The following is a 17,116-nucleotide window of genomic DNA, read 5'->3' on the forward strand; positions in this document are numbered from 1 at the left end:
CACTGCAGTGTGGTAATGATGGCTTACTGGGAGAGTGATAAGGGGATTAGGTGATGATACTAAAAGACTGACAGACCCGAGGGTTTCCCTGCACAGTAAACCTTGTAGTGTTAATTTCAACAACAAGACAGTAAGAACAATGCAAAGCGTGTTGAATTTGACTCTGCAAGTGTTGAAGTAACCCTGGCTAATTAACAGTGCGTTAACCACAACACATTCAGTGTCTACATGGGGGTTCTCCCTCTTCAAGCCTCTTAAGCCCTTTTCAGATGTCTCACAGAAAGACATAATTGCACAGGGAAGGGCAACTACACCGCTGTTAAATTGCCTAATAAAACTCGAGGTGAGGCCGCCCATCCCACCGATACTCGAGCCAACAATATTCCACAGGGGGGAACTCTGGCGCCTCATCTCATGAATATTCCAATGCGGACGGCAGTCAGTGGCAGATCAGTTGACAGCAAAATTATGAATCCTAACTTTTTCCTTTTGTGGTGGAGGTGGGGGGGGTGGGAGAAGGGTGGAATTGTGCCCTTTATTATTTGAGAAGTTGTGTGGTGTAATGGTCAGGGAGTTGGACAGTAGATCACAGGGTTGCAGGTTCAAATCCCACCCTTAACTCTACCTACAATTCCATCCATGGTTGAAGTGCAATTGAGCTACCTAACCCCATAACATTGCTCCAGGAACTGTAACCAATACACTGTAATATCTGTAAGTCACTTTGGATAAAAAAGCATCAGCAAAGTGTAATGTAATGTAATGTAATGAGAGGAAATTAAATGGTCGGAAGAGAGAGACGGGGGGAGGGTCGGGACATGACCTTGCCTCAGCTGTTTGAGCCAAGGTTAAGACCGTAACTCGTAACTTTTAATGCTGTGTTGATTAAGTGGAGAAGGAACAGGGCTAATGATGATCAAAAGAGTTAACAGCAGTTGTTGGAGGTGTTACATAATCCAGTCAGCGACATGAGCAAACCCTGGAGCCTGCAGTCTTGGTAACCATGGTGATAACCGTACTACGGATAATGGATGGAGATGGAGACACAACAGACAGAATCCACAGCAGTAAAATGAGTGGACATCAGGCCGGTGGACAAAAGGAAATCCAGTTGTACAACCAGGGTGTGATTTGTCGCAAAACCAGAGGGGGGGATATGTTTCAGATTGTAAGCGACATCAATGGAATTACATTGAACTGTGATAAAATCATATCACCCTCCCCCCCCCCATCCCCCCCTACAAATCGCACCCTGTGTACAACTACTGCCAACTGTTATGACCAGCAGGAAGGAGATTCTTCACGGACACAAGGCTAATATGACGGTAGCATGTGTTGAGAGCTGTTACCCAATGGCTTTGAAGTCAATTTCAAACTAGCCTAGTACCTCCTGTCCTCTTCTTTTGCGAGGCCTCATGCTTTAATGATGCCCATCTCCTTGAAGAAAACAACCATTTTCCCCAGCTGTCAACCCATGAAGACTGAAGAGTGACTTTTGGGGGCTTTCCCATATTCAAACAAGCAAATGGCAAATGAAAAAAATGACCTTTGTTTTGACAGGTATTGAATGAAACCTCTTTCTTTTATGTTTTTTTCCATACTACACTAGCTGACGCTTTTATCCAAAGTTACTTACAGTTATTTACAGGGTATTGGTTAGAATCCCAGGAGCAGTACGAGGTTAGGTGTCTCGCTCAAGGGCACCTCAGCCATATGAGTGCAGGAGGTAGTGGAAGGGCGGGATTCGAACCTACAATCCTCTGATCTAAAGCCCATCACCGTTAGGCCATGGCTGTCTCTATCATCAACGATGTCTTGCCTCGCAGCTCTAAGCATCAAGTGAAAGAAGAGGATGTGAGGAAAATGTTTGAAATGGATCCCTTCAGTGTAATAGGCTTTGGAGAAGCAGAGGCAGAGCAGGCCTCGGAAGAGAGTCTGGAATAGACGGTGACAAAGAAGGAAATTGAGAAGGAGACAGGAGGATAGACTAATAGTCAAAGAGACAGCAGGGAGAGGGAGGTATAGTGTGTGTGTGTGTGTGTGTGTGTGTGTGTGTGTGTGTGTGTGTGTGTGTGTGTGTGTGTGTGTGTGTGTGTGTGTGTGTGTGTGTGTGTGTGTGTGTGTGCTTGCGTGCGTGCTGCGTGTGTAAGTGCGTGCGTACGTGCGTGTGTGTGTGTGTGTGTGCGTGCGTGCGTGCGTGCTTGCGTGCGTGCGTGCGTGCGTGTGAGTTTGTGAAAGAGAAAGAGAGAAAGAGAGAGAGAGAGAGACAGAGACAGAGGGAGTCAGAGAGAATAGCATCAGAGAGTGTCAAAGACTGTTGCAGAGACAGCTACTACATATAGGAAAGAGACTAATCGAGCACATGACAAAGTGCTTTAACACGACCCAAATGAATGCTGTGTGTGCCTCATGGCCTTGTTTCGATTAAACCTGAATCCTCTTCCATTGCACCCAGGGTCTGTCTGCCATGAGGAATTGAAAGGTTTGGGGCTGGATTTGATGTGGACACAGCTGCTGCCAGGCTAGCCTTAAAAAGACTGATGTGCTGGACTGGACGGACGGACAGACTTGACTGATGGATGTGTCTGGCCCTGCTGTGAAGGGCATGTCACCCCCAGAGACAAACCCCACACAGACGAGACAGAAAGAGAGAGAGAGAGAGAGAGAGAGAGAGAGAGAGAGAGAGAGAGAGAGAGAGAGAGAGAGAGAGAGAGAGAGAGAGGGGACAGGAGAGAGACAGGAGAGAGAGAGAGAGAGAGAGAGAGAGAGAGAGAGAGAGAGAGAGAGAGAGAGAGAGAGAGAGAATGAGGGGTGATATCCACTCTGATATTTTATTCAATGCTGCCTTTTTCCCCTTCTGTCCATTTGTCCACCACGGCAGTGGAGTTCAGACATTAGCAGAGGCTTTGATGACAAGTGCCTGACTAACCAAACTGCAACGAAATGGCAGCATTTACATATTGGTATTTAGATAATAAACAGGTCAGTCTCCTCCTGGTCATGTTTCATGTTCAGGGTATTAAGCTGCCTTGTAACAGGATGTTCCAGGCTAAACACCATGACATTATTAACTGCCTTTCACCCGGGGCCACATGGCTCATTGGGCTGTTGCAGAACACCATTATGCTGGGGATCCGGGTTCGAGTCTGGCCCAAGATCATTTCCTGATGCTTCCCCCCTCAACCTTTCTCTCTCACTGACTTCCTGCCACCACCTTTGTCTGTTCTATCTCAAATAAGAGCAAATGAACCCATGAAAATAAAGTATATGCAAAAGAAAAAGAATGTTCCGTGGTCAAAGACCAGGACGTTATTAACATGCATTATTACTAACTCTATTATCCCGCGTTTCACACGCAGATATATATCGGGCCGGAATCAAAACCCAGGTCCCCAGTGTAATGACACTAGCCCACTGAACCTCCCCAGACTAGGGTATTATTAATCTCCTGCTATCTTCTCACCATCTCGGAACAGCAACATGTCAGAAACTCCTCATATAAAAATCAATACCCACAGGGCGTTATGATGCAAGAGACATTATTCTGGGGAAATTGGGGCTGTATAGAAATATATACTGTAGCCAGCACGATTCATAGTTGGAAGTAAAGATGCGAGAGAAACTATAATCTGGCTCAGCTGTGACTCAATCGGCTGGGCACTGCACTGCTACACCAGCGACCCGGGTTCGATTCTGGCCTGAGGTCATCTGCAGAACCTTCCCCATCTCTCTCCCAACTCATTTCCTGTTTTCTCTCTAACTGTCCTGTCCCAAATAAAGGCACAAAACCCCCAAAAGACTATAAGATGAAGGCAGAGTGAATGTATTGCAGTTCATCTGAATGCCACTGATTTTTTCATATTTTTTTAAAATAAATCAAACAATTACAATAATTTACCTTTTCATTTACTACATAAAGGAGTAGAGCAGAACATCACAAAAGTGAAGCAGCAGTGAAACAAAAAGCTCTTAACAAGCCCTCTTGTGAAATATGTACTTTTTTATTTCACAATAACACTTGGACGTCAGAGAAACAGACACTCCAGGAGTCATAACAATAGAGGAAGAGAGATACAAACACTGTCTGTAACTAAGAAAAGAAGGCGACTAAATGAACCAACTGGCCCATTTTCCCCGTCAGACAATGCAATGACTTGTGACCTCTAGAAGAGGAGAGAAATACTTAGCTGTTGTCTACAGTCTGTGGGAAAAAAACAGGAACTTTGTGTGACTACTAAAGGTTTATTTTCAAGTTTCAGCACGAAGAGATTCAAAGAAAAAAAAAAAAAAAAACGGGTCAAAAGTTTCCAGGCCTTAGAATGTCACAGCGCCTCAGGGACTGAGAGCTGTGATGATTCATTGGGGGGATGATAGTTGGTCAGAAGTTTTTAGCATGTGTGACTGCACATCCCCATCCATCCCACCCACCATGCACAGATGCACACACGCGTATAGTACACACACAAATAGAAAGACATGAAAAACAGCACAACACACGCACTCATGCACTCACACACTCACATACAAACACACACAATCACACACACACACACACACACACACACACACACACACACACACACACACACACACACACACACACACACACACACACACACACACACACACACACACACACACACACACACACACACACACACACACACACACACACACACACACACACACACACACACACACACACACTCTTTCTCTCTCTCACAAATACACAGACATGCACAACAGCACAGCATTGAACAATAGAAAAAACACAAGAGAAAAGCTGATGAGACAGATTGAGACCAAGGCAGGCATACAGTGCAAACGTAACATACACTAGCGAAGGCAAAACAAATATGTGAATGAAAAACCTCAACAATGAAGATAACATGAGACCACAGAAAAAAATGTGCAGAGAGGCACATTACAATGGCAAGGCAAAAAAAATCCACTCCTATGTAGTGGAATTAATCAAGCCATTCAGTTGTGTAAACGGTGAGGTCTGTACAGTGGCAGTGCTTTAGGGGTGTGGCCCGGGGCATGTTGGGGGTGAGAGCAAGGCAATGGCCCCGGGGCCCATGGCCCTGGTGATGGGGGCCCTACTGTGACGTTGGCAACCATATGGGGGGCATGGGGGGGCTCTATCAGTGTTTTTTCCAATAGCCCTATAGTACAATTGCTCTGCCACTGGGACTGTATTCAGCACAGGAAAAAGCCCACCCATTCCATTCCATTCCATTCCACAGCGGTAAATTATGCTGAGCGCCAAATATTTGGACTCGACTCGACTGAAGCAGAGACAGCTGTGGATTAGTTTAGTACAGTAGATGGGTGCGGCTCAATGCGTGGGCCCTCCTGGTCAGGGGGGGGGACCATGGGATCAGTTGTCCCGGGCCAAGGGAGGGGGAAGGTATGGGCAGAATTGAATCCCCATTACATTGTATGTATCACGGTAAGCGTGGGGGCTTTCAGACGACTTTGACCTGGGCCCGGCCAAAGCTGTCAGTGGCCCCTGCTCATTGGTAATGGAGAGTGACTGTGTTACATTAGCCGTGTTTATTTGTGCAGCGGATGCCTTTTGACCATGCCTGACCTGTGGCTGTGGCTCACAGCTTGCTAGCTGACAGACAAATTACCTCCTTCCACCTTACTTAACAGCCCCCCCCCCCCATACACACACACACCCCCCAACACACACACACCTTGACCGCATTACAGTACACTGAGCACAGAACAGGTGAAAACAGGTCTGAGGCCACAGCCACGGCAGTATTTGTAGATCTTTGCTCTTTTATTACTTTAAATGGTGCATTGATGGGGTATCAGTTAAGCTGGTTTGCCAAGGTTCAAAGTTATGACACATTAGAATAGAATGGAATGGAATAGAATAGAATAGAATAGAATAGAATAGAATAGAATAGAATAGAATAGAATAGAATAGAATAGAATAGAATAGAAAAGAATAGAATAGAATAGAATAGACTTTATTGTCATGCCAACATGAATTTGTCTTGGGTATCACTATAAATTCACAATTCATTTAATTGCACCACACATTAATACAGACAGTATTTACGTAGATCATTGCATCTAGGCCCCTACAGGACAGGGTTAAAAAAAAATAGGAAAAGCAATCATTGTGGATGTTTAGTGTTTTATTTTACCAATCATTGCATTAATAGTAACTTTCATTTTCCTTGAAGTTATTAAGAAATACTCTTATTGGCGTAGCAAGGTCTGAAGGATAGTCAAAGCAGTATTTGGGTTTTTTATGTTGTTGTGTGAAATAGTGTGTTGATGTGGAAATCAGTGCAGCCATTTTTCCTCAAAGTTATGACAGAACAGACACCCTTGTTAGCCAAGGACATTGCTGGCTGACGTTAAGCTTTGGCAGTGTGCATCCAATTTGCGTATAATACTTTTTTGTTTTTGCGTCTGGCAAGTTAAGCTGTGGTTTTGAGAACTTCAGAGAGTGATTTTACTCAGTTCCCTCCACTCCTTTACTTTTATGATAATCTGTTTTGTAAACTAAGAAAGCATTTTAATATGAGGCTATTTACGTCAGACCGTATAGTGGTAATAAATTCTTTTGCTTTTTAACACATTCATTGTTCCTTAGCCCAGGCTAAAAGCTTCCTCCTGAACAATGAATCAAACGCCTTGCTGATTTGGCCCTTTTCAGATGTTTCACACAAAGACGTAATGGCGCTGGCAGAGGCGTCTTTATCTTTCACAATTGCCTAATCATAAAGCACAGCACATACCGCACACAAAGTCCAACTCTTCTACATAATTCCACAAAATAGCAAAGCAATCTTAAGATCTCAATGAAGAGACACCCTAGATCAGGGGTTCCCAACCTTTTTCAACTTGGGGCCCACTCGAAATTGTGAAAAATGTTCTGGGCCCACCTCTGACCCAATTGAGAATAAAACTCAAATAAATCAACAGCAACACACACCAAAATATGATGATTATTTTTGGAAAATGATTTCAAGGCCCACTTGGAATACCTTCAGGGCCCACCAGTGGGCCCCGGCCCATAGGTTGAAAACCACTGCCCTAGATTGTAAATAACCCATAGCACTGCTCTGTATAGTGTTGGATTGAGGGGGCAGCTCTTCAGAATTTTAACTCCTTTGCACAGAGCCTATGTTATAACTTCACTGTCAACAGAATTGTAATGGCCATGTCTTAATCCGTTACTTAAGGTTCCCGGTAATGTCATACGTAGCAATGTTGTTATAATGTAGTTGAGTATTTTCAGCATATTGTGAATAGGCCTGCCATCGACCCCATCTGCACAAAGAGGTACTGCTACAAAAAGACAGCTGACTGTAAATGCAATTGAGTCCATAAATCCTGTTGGGGGTTCTGCTTTGTAGTTGGAACTGAAAAACTCTGAATATAAGGCAAGGCAAGGCAAGTTTATTTATATAGCGCATTTCATACACAGGTGCAACTCAATGTGCTTCACAAAGTTAACAATGTAAATGAAAGGAAACAGGGAAGAAAGAAGGAAATGAATTAGAGTCAAAAAGCATTTAAAAACATTAAGATAAAACATAAGGTAAAAATAATAATAACATAAAATAAAATAAAACAAATTAAATAGAAATAAAAATAATAAGAATAAGTAATTTAAGCTAGGGGAAAGCATCTGAGAACAGCTTTGTCTTGAGTCTACATTTAAAGCTATCAATAGTGGGTGCATTTTTTATGTCATCTGGAAGCTGGTTCCAAAGCTTTGAAGCATAGAAGCTAAAGGCTGCCTCTCCACACTTTGTTTTGACTTTTGGAATCACCAGCAAATTCTTCTCCGTTGACCTTAGTGACCTAGTTGGTGCATACAGCTGAAACATATCCAGTAGATATGTGGGTCCCATTCCATTTAGTGATTTAAACACAAGTAGCATAGCCTTAAAATCAATTCTGTAGCTTACTGGGAGCCAATGCAGCGATCTTAAAATTGGAGTAATGTGGTCGAACTTCCTTGTCTTTGTAAGAACCCTTGCAGCTGCGTTTTGTACAAGTTGAAGCTGTTTAATGGTTTTATTGGGGAGGCCAGTAAAAAGACTGTTACAGTAATCAACTTTACTAGAAATAAAGGCATGTATTAGCTTCTCCAGATCATGTTTAGACATCAGGCCCCTAAATTTAGAGACGTTTTTTATGTGATAAAATGCAGACTTAGTAATAGCTTTCATGTGACTGTTGAAGTTTAGGTCACTGTCAATGAGGACCCCAAGATTTTTAACTGTTTCCCTTGCTTTCAGTCCCTTTGGATAGGATGAGGATGAGCATTCTCTAAAGCAGGGATTCCCAAACTTTTCTAGGACAGTGATCCCTAATGGAGCATTTTTTTTCCTCACGGACCACCTCATAACCGCATATACTGTTCTGATACAGTTTAGCATCATTTTTCAGTGTGTGATATTGCTGGCTAATGTTATGAGGGTGGGAATGACGAGCAGAGTGACTGCATATTGTAGTTAAATATCATTATTATATTATATTATATTATATTATATTATATTATATATCACAGATCCACTATATATACACAGTCATATTACACGCATGATGCCGGAGTGAAGTAAAGTGTCACAAATATTTTATTTTATTCAAGCCTTTAAGCGTTGAAGTAACGCTACTATGTAGTGGGGGGAGGGGGGGGGGGGCTGCCTGATTGTTTACCGGTGTCCTGTCGATATGAGCTCCCTGTCGAGATTAACTCCTTTTCGCTACTGTGTATGCGCACGTCCACGCAGCGATTTCGGCGGGCGATTGCCCATCGAGCTGAGCTACCAACAGCTGATCTTAGTTTACATGCTCGATACCACTGCAGCAAGCGACGTTATTACAAGTAGGTCTTCCAGTGTTTCCCATACATTAAGGAAACTATGGCGCACCGTCATAGTTTAATTTTGGCCGCCACAGTTTGAAAATGTAAAAAAAACAAAAAAAAAACCTTTTTTTTTTTTTTTTTTAACTTTTTTTTTTTTTTTAACTATTTGCGTTTTCTATTAAACGATTTCCTTTGCATTTTCCTCCTGGAGTAAATACATCCTATAGAGAAAACCATGAGTGCTTGAAAGACAGAGGGATCAAAAGCCTAGCCAAGTTGTAGTTAACTCAGGTTTGGGAGCAATAAAAAACCTTGAGAGAAGGGACAGTTGGGATGAGTTTACTGACACTCCCCAGGCTTTGTTTTACAGTTGTATGATATGTATGTAATGAATGTGTATAGACATAAATGTGCAATATGTTGTTCAGCCCTTTTACACTTTTATGGGAGGAATTTTGAAAAACTGGCCCTGTGACCAGCAACCCTCATGTAGAATGTGTATGCCTATGTGTGGTGGGTAAAAGGTATAGCCTACTGTCTTAGACCATTTTTGTCTGTGTGTTAACAATTTCACAGTGCTCCTACATTCTTATCTGTGCTCCTATTTCTTTTTTTTTACGCCGCGTGAATCCCCCCCCCCCCCCGCCCATTGCCCCGCGTGAAATCCCCCCCCCCCCCAACAAAAAAAATCCCTGCTGCCCCCATAGTTTCCAGAAATTCTGTGGGAAACACTGGTCTTCAGAACAGGGAGGCATCCGTGCCCCATAAGCTGGTGAGAGAGATACACCGCACTGAATCATTTTTGCGCACACCCTCTTAGGCTACAGTTTCTTGCGCAAAATTACCCCACGTCAATTTTTTCCTAAAATAGCATATATGATAATCAACCCTGGACAATGAATAATATCTGACCTACTCCTAATTTACCCCTTGTTGCATCAAACTTTCCCTAAGTAGCCCATGGCATCTAAAATAATTAGTCAGACTGCCTCTGTTTATGAAAATCCGAGCAATTTCCCACACCCGACGTTGCATCAAATTTCTAATTATACATGCGACATGCCGCAATGTATGAAATGTAATGTCATGAAATGTAGCCTCCCTACTTGCGAAGCAAAAGCTATCACAAAGGTAGATTATGACTTTTGTCACGTGGAACAGAAGTGTAAACATTAGCTGATTAAGACAAAATAAAACCAAAGCAGCTGTGATGTCCGTTGCTGTTCTAGTTCATATTGGCTATGAAACTCCTCCGGAAAAGTCAATAGGCACAGACGAGACACGCCGCTCGTTTTAAAATAGTAGGCCTAAATAAAATGAACAATCCAAGGGCTATATCGGCAAATTATTCCAGTCAAAATCAAGGTAGTTCATTTCGACGACGGCAGCGTAAATCGATAGACGTCACTGTCGAGTTTGGCTACTGGAAGCTAATCCCGATGAAGCAGCTCATCTCGACAGAACACCGGAGCAGTGACCGTGAGCTGGGCTGAGCTGAGGGTGGGGCTGGACTGGTAATCTGTCGTACAGGTCATTTTCCTGGTGGTCCGATAGTCTCCAGTTGCTTGTTATTCGAAATTGTTCTTCCGATTTAGAAGGGGGGGGCTATTGGCCCATCTTCAATACAGACTCAACTAATATGTCAGGAACAATATACTGTAGCACAAAAAATGGCTTGTATGTGTGAGGGGGGCAGTTGAAGCCACAGATGCCCGGGTGGTTTTGGTCCTAGTCCAACCCTGAGCTGAGTGGAGCGTGCCTGGTGGTGCTTAACACTCTGGTGTCGTGACTAACCCACTCGCGCTGGCTGCCTGCCTGGCTGCCTGCCTGCCTGCCTGCCTGCCTGCCTGCCTGCCCGCTTGCCTGCCTGCCTGCCTGCCTGCCTGCCTGCCTGCTTGCCTTGCCATCTAATTTGGGAGCTGCCTCTACTGGGCTGCCTGCTACTGATGTTACAACCGTACAGTAAAGGAGGAAACGTCTTCATGGCCTAAAAGTGAGGAGTAGTGTGAAAAAAACCAAACATATTATGAGGAAGTCTGCGACACACCAGATTTCATTGGCAATGTCCTCACAACAGTGCAACAGTTCCCTGTGTGTCCTATAGTGTCATGATATTCATGCAAAGCCTGTCATGCTAATTAATGCAGATACACACACACACACACACACACACACATGAATACACGCACATACGCACATAAGAACACACACTCACACATACAAGGACACAGAGGCACAGAGCAAATGCACGCACAAGGACACACATAGGCCTACACAAATACAAAGACAGAGTTGCACACATGAAGCACACACACACACACACACAAACACACACATGAATACACGGACATACTAGCACACACACGCACGCACGCACGCACGCACGCACGCACGCACGCACGCACGCACGCACGCACGCACGCACGCACGCACGCACGCACGCACGCACGCACACACACACACACACACACACACACACACACACACACACAGAACAAGTCAGTGGGAGAGGGTGAGGGCGAGGATTAGAGATTAGGCAGTGCATTGTCAAAGACAAAGCCAAAGACAAATACTTTCTCAACACCCCCCCCCCCCATACACAGACGCGCACACACACAAACACAAGGGCTTTGTTTTATAAGAATGACATTGTTCTGTTAAGCTTGAGTGAAAAAAAATGCACAAGTTTATATTTGCGATGCTTCTCAGCTGGTGCTCAGCTGGACAGCCACTAGAGATTGTCATGTCCTAATGAGCTGCCCGTCGAGCAGGGCTACCAAAGCCATTACAGCGCACTGCAATAGCTCCACTAAGGGTTAAAGTTAGGAATAGGGTTTGGATTTAGGCCCTGTTAGCTCATTTCAATGTAGCAGCCCATATTGACAGGATATTGTAACACATGAGACACCTAATGAGAGACTTCATACAGAGCCTCTGCTGCTTCTGCTGGTGCTGTGTCGAAATGAGCTACCTGTCAAGCTGAGCTACCATTACAATGCAGCCATTAAAATGCACTACAATGCTGCCCTACAATTTCAGAACGCAGTATCTTGAAAATGGTCGAAAATGGGTTTAGACCAGAAATTGGCTTCAAAATACCTTCTTTTTCTTGTGTTAAAAAATGTTGGTCCAACTTGGTCCACTTGGTCCACCAAAACGATAAAAAACGATTATACTGCACTTTTTGGTTTTAGGAGGTTATGTTGTACTAGCCAAGAACGCAGCACATCGCGCAATATTTAAGCAATATGACCCGAGTGGGAGGGATGATGTGCACTGACATCCTCCCTGGTGTGGTTCGGCCATAGGCACGAAGCCGAAGGCTGAGTGCCGTCGGCAATCACACCAGGGAGGATGTCAGTGCACATCATCCCGACCACGAGGGTCATATTGCGTTTATACAATAGTTCATTTGCCAACAAAATACCAGAATAAATGTTCGAATTCGTGTTTATTAGTTACCTTAATCATACTTTGTTTACCTGCTCCGCTAAGCAAAGTAGTTCCGAATTGATCATTGCTATGCAATGACGAGCTGACAAGCTGACAGCGCCAGCGCGCAAAGTTCCGTGAAACGGTGTGAAGTGCATTTCTGTGTGGACTGCTACTGGGCTTCGCTTACTAAAATGATGCATGATAAATGAAAACACTGTGCAACTTCAACATTTTAGTTAGATGCCTATTTTATAAGCCTTTTTCAGCCGATATTGATTTTCACATTTTTGTGGACCGCAAACTTGCTGCTAGCTGCGTAAAGACACCCCCCCTCGTCCTTTCCTCTCCAGTGCCGCATGAGATTCGAGCGCTGTTCTCACACGCACAACCACACAAATCAATCCATTGTAGGCCTATGATACCCCGATGTCTGCTAAAGTTTAGGCTACTGCAGGCTACAACTTTGTTGCTGAAACACTTTCTCATGCAAACGTCTGATGTGGGTGCGAACCCGAGAAAGGGGTTCGCGTTTTCCCTCCTAAACGAAAAGGCAACTCATTCCAGTTCCAAGCGGCCATGATTTTAAATCGCATGGCACACGGTATCTTGCTTCCAGATGCCCACTTTGTAGCCTACTAATTTGCACGTGGTGGACGGCAATTGCTGATAGCCTAGGCTATATTTTTAAGAGCATCTCTTCCTCGTCATTCCCTCTCCCGCAGCACAAATGAGATCCGATTATAGCGGTTCTCATACACTGCAGTAGACTGACATAGCCTTTCTGTCTCTGTGTCAAAAAAGTGTCCGTTGTCTCGCATATTGCCCGTTTGAAACTATCTTAATATTTAAAGTAGGCTACATGTTAGATTGCCTTCAAAAGACTACGAAATAGCGGCCGCAGAGGTCTGCCAACTGCCCAGACAACTGCACTAGAATCAGATAACTTCTTTCCTCTCTGCCAGAATCCAGCTACCAACTGGGATAGCCTACGCTCTCTGTCATGCGGGCGTGCGTGCGCCCAACTTAGTCCAGCATAGAACAATGGAATAGAATGATGGTGAGTTCAAACTACGCGGCCCTGGTTACATTCACTTTCTCCGCAGTAGACTATGAGATAGAATGATGGCGAGTTCAAAATGCGCGGCCCTGGTTACATTCTATCCACGGCGGAGTGATTATTAGGTGTGATGAGTCTCCGAGGATGATGTCCACCTAGACATCATCCTTCTTACCGACGCGTAGAATGCCAGTAGAACGCGTCTCATCCAATCAGATATCGCAAAATAAATTGACCGGATCTAACTATTGTATAAACTGCACTTCTTCATTGACACCGTGGTTTTGGTGTAGACAGTAATACCACAACAGAACGCAGTACATTGATTTTTCAGCTAAAAAGTAATGAGAACGTTTTTTTTTTTTTTTGTGCTTTTTTCTTGTGTGCATAAATTTCCACCATTAAAAAGTATTACATGGAAGTCATCACCACTTAACCTCCAACACAGTTGCGTGGCAACAAAGGAAACTTTAAAGCCTTTTTTCTCAGTTTGCCATTTCGAATTATACTACGTTCTGAAATTGTAGGGCAGAATAGCGCATCTACTGTAGGGGTTAAGGTCAGAGACAGGGTTTGAGTTTAGCCTGTGTTACTCTAAAAGCCTATTGGTAGCTCATGTTGACAAGGCAGCACATATCGACAGAACACTCCAACACACACACACACACACACACACACACACACACCCCTCGTCCAAATCAATACAGCTCAGCTGGACGACCACTGGAGATTGCCGCCACACCCCCTTCCCTAAAAGACACAGGGTCATACAGCTGCAACAAATATGCAGCACCACATGCACCAAGTGCTTCTGCCCACGGGCCTCTCCACATCATGAAAGAATCCCACAGTTGGATACGCGAGGATAAACAGACCATCACAAAAAACACAAACACAGACACACACGCCTCCAGAATTAACATTCAACAAGCCAGGCAGATGGACTCTTTCAGGAGTCTGCTTCACCACTCTAAACATGAGTCTAGTTCTGGTCTATGATCTGGTTCTGTGTTTTCAGGTATATACAGTATGCCACTGACATGAGCAAAGCCAGAGAGTCTTAACCTAGCCCGTTAAGACACGGCGTCATTAGTTTGCGGTTATCAGAATGTCAATGACCAAGTCGTAGTGCATTAGTAAAGGCCCTGCGTCATGTCATGGAAGTACCATGATAATTAACTTTTCAATGACTATTATAGCTTTCCACGGGCGGAATGGCGTGCATTATGGAGCTACTGCATTTCGTATTCCAGGCCACTTAACATACTTTACAAAGAAGTGCTAAAACAAAGATCAAGTAACAGTAATCTGAGCTTCAGATCTATTTTTGATGATGATGATGATGATGTGTCCAATTGTGTCCAATTCCTTGTGCTTGTTGATTTCACCAAAACAGGTCTCTGTGTTAAGCATATGCTCCTCTGTCTTGTACATAATCGACCACAACATGACATGTAGTATGCCATTGTATTATATTGAGGACACAAATGACATGCTTGTGACTGCACAATACACAAGACAGAATTTGAAAAACAATTTAATATAGCCCAGCAGCCCTTTGAAAGGTTTAAGACTTACGGTGCGCTATCAGGGCCCATCTTCTCAATCGAGTTCACGACCACTGACAGCTGGTCCCAGGACAAAATCGTCTGAAAAGGCCCCTCCCACACGAAATTTGTATAATGTTCATGGGAACCCAATTCTGGGCTCCCTATCTCCCTGGGCCTGGGACACCTGGCCCATTTGTCCGCCACTGACGGTGGGCCTGATTGAGCTGTTACTTACACATTCTGGTACGATGTTATCTGACACCGTTTATTGCTATCTGGATTTAATGATTGTCTCCAGCGAACCTGGCAGCGTAATGGCAAGTAATTTAGGACAGGTGGCTCTGGGCTGGGGCTGTGCGGGGCGTGGTGCATTGTGGGTAAAGTTTGTCACAGAGTGTTTACTGCTGTGGCTAAAAGAGAATAAACTGCATGCGGCTTGGGGGACAAGAGACGCCATAACTCTATGCAGATCAGAGTGTATTTTGGTCCCAGAGTACCCTTGAAGTGTTGAATTAGCACTATATATATATTTTACTGTGTATGCAGATCAGCACCTGCCTCAGCCACATAATAATATCTTTTTCAGTTGTCTTCTTCTTTGGAATGCAGATTTGGGGAAACAAAAAAATTGGTAAGACGAATAGACCCTACAATGCGGCAGACAAAGGATTGTCAGAGCGCACCAAAGTTTCTGGGCGTTGCTGCTACACAGAACAGATGGCCTCACATGGACTCAAAACAACAAACACATCACAGAGGAATCCCAGAAGAGCCTGTTCTTTCTCTTGCCTGTACCTGATGGATGTGTCTCTACAGTATGAGAGAGCGAGAGAGAGAGAGAGAGAGAGAGAGAGAGAGAGAGAGAGAGAGAGAGAGAGAGAGAGATATTATGTGTGCGTGCGTGCGTGCGTGCGTGCGTGCGTGCGTGCGTGCGTGCGTGCGTGCGTGCGTGCGTGTGTGTGTGTGTGTGCAGAGAGGTAGAGGGACTGAGAGACAGAGAATATGTGCCTATTCCTATTCCTTGTGTGCCTATTTCTCTGTTGCATGTGCATGGGAACATGGTGTGTGTGAATGTGTCTGTGTGTGTGTGGGCGCATAGGTGTTTGATTGTGCATGTCAATGTGTGTGTGAGAGAGAGTGTGTGTATGTGTATGTGTGTGTGTGTGTGTGTGTGTGTGTGTGTGTGTGTGTGTGTGTGTGTGTGTGTGTGTGTGTGTGTGTGTGTGTGTGTGTGTGTGTGTGTGTGTGTGTGTGTGTGTGCGCGCGCGCGTGCGCATGCGTGCAAGCTTGATGTGCTTGCTGACTCACTGAGCTCTGCGATGCTCCCGACGCGCGTGGCCAGTAGCGACTGCTCGATGGTGCGCAGCTCAGACTGGCTGTAGGCCCCTCCGCCACCTCCGCCACCTCCTCCTCCTCCTCCTCCTCCTCCTCCTCCTCCACCGCCCCCTCCCTCGCTGCCGCTCTTCCCCGCGCGCTGCTGCTGGTCCCGGTGCAGGTTCAGGCTCTCCGGCAGGCTCAGCACACCTGAGGAAGAGGTCAGAGGTCAAAGGTAAAAGGTCAGTGTTATCTTCACCATGGCAGTGAAGAGATGACAGGAAACGAGTGGGAGAGAGAGATGGGGCAGGGCAAGGAAATGACTCAGGACGAACTCGAACCTGAGTCCCCATGGGCATGCAGGCCGCTGCGTAACAGCACCAAAAGAATAAATAACAGCAATTTTTTTTAGGCTTTTGTAATACGTGTTGGCTACTTTCCAGGCATGTGCCAGATAGATGCAAAAGGTTGGTGCAAAAGATAAATGGATTGACATGATTCAACATTAGATGGCATTTTCCATTGCTTTCCACAGCAACTTAAAATACGCTGAGGTAGAGCAATCCAGTGGCTACTCAGGACAGGGGTACATGAGAGTGCTGGTTAATCACTACCAGGGCTCTATAAATTAACATTTTGTACATCATCAGTCAAAATGACAAGTACGGTAAATGTAATCATATGAGACAAAGACACACTCATTAATGGGCCAATGTGGCTAGTAAATTTGTCTTTTCTACCAACTAAACTGAAATGTCACTAGCATTTAGCCAGTTAGTGGTTGTTAATTTAGAGGCCCGATCACTACCCAGGCCACATTCCTTTTTCTTAGCTGGTAAAGGGTGCAACTACAACCCTCTGATCCCCAAAGCTAACTCCATTAGGCCACTACTGTCCACAGAAATGCATCAC

The 17,116-nt window shown here is 44.6% G+C and overlaps 1 protein-coding gene across 1 annotated transcript in view; it reads right to left on the bottom strand.

Annotated features, from left to right (window-relative positions):
• The window catches only part of LOC134464015 (ankyrin repeat and BTB/POZ domain-containing protein 3-A), a 252,070-nt gene that overhangs the window by 71,600 nt on the left and 163,354 nt on the right, over positions 1–17,116 (bottom strand). Inside the window, exons 2-3 of the mRNA XM_063217454.1 lie at positions 16,364–16,414; positions 16,199–16,297 (exon numbers count right to left, since the gene is read on the bottom strand). Coding sequence (XP_063073524.1) covers positions 16,199–16,297; positions 16,364–16,414 — 150 coding nt within the window. The remainder of the gene's footprint in view (positions 1–16,198; positions 16,298–16,363; positions 16,415–17,116) is intronic.

The sequence above is a fragment of the Engraulis encrasicolus genome, chromosome 15 (genome assembly GCF_034702125.1).
Source record: "Engraulis encrasicolus isolate BLACKSEA-1 chromosome 15, IST_EnEncr_1.0, whole genome shotgun sequence".
Lineage (NCBI taxonomy): Eukaryota > Metazoa > Chordata > Actinopteri > Clupeiformes > Engraulidae > Engraulis > Engraulis encrasicolus.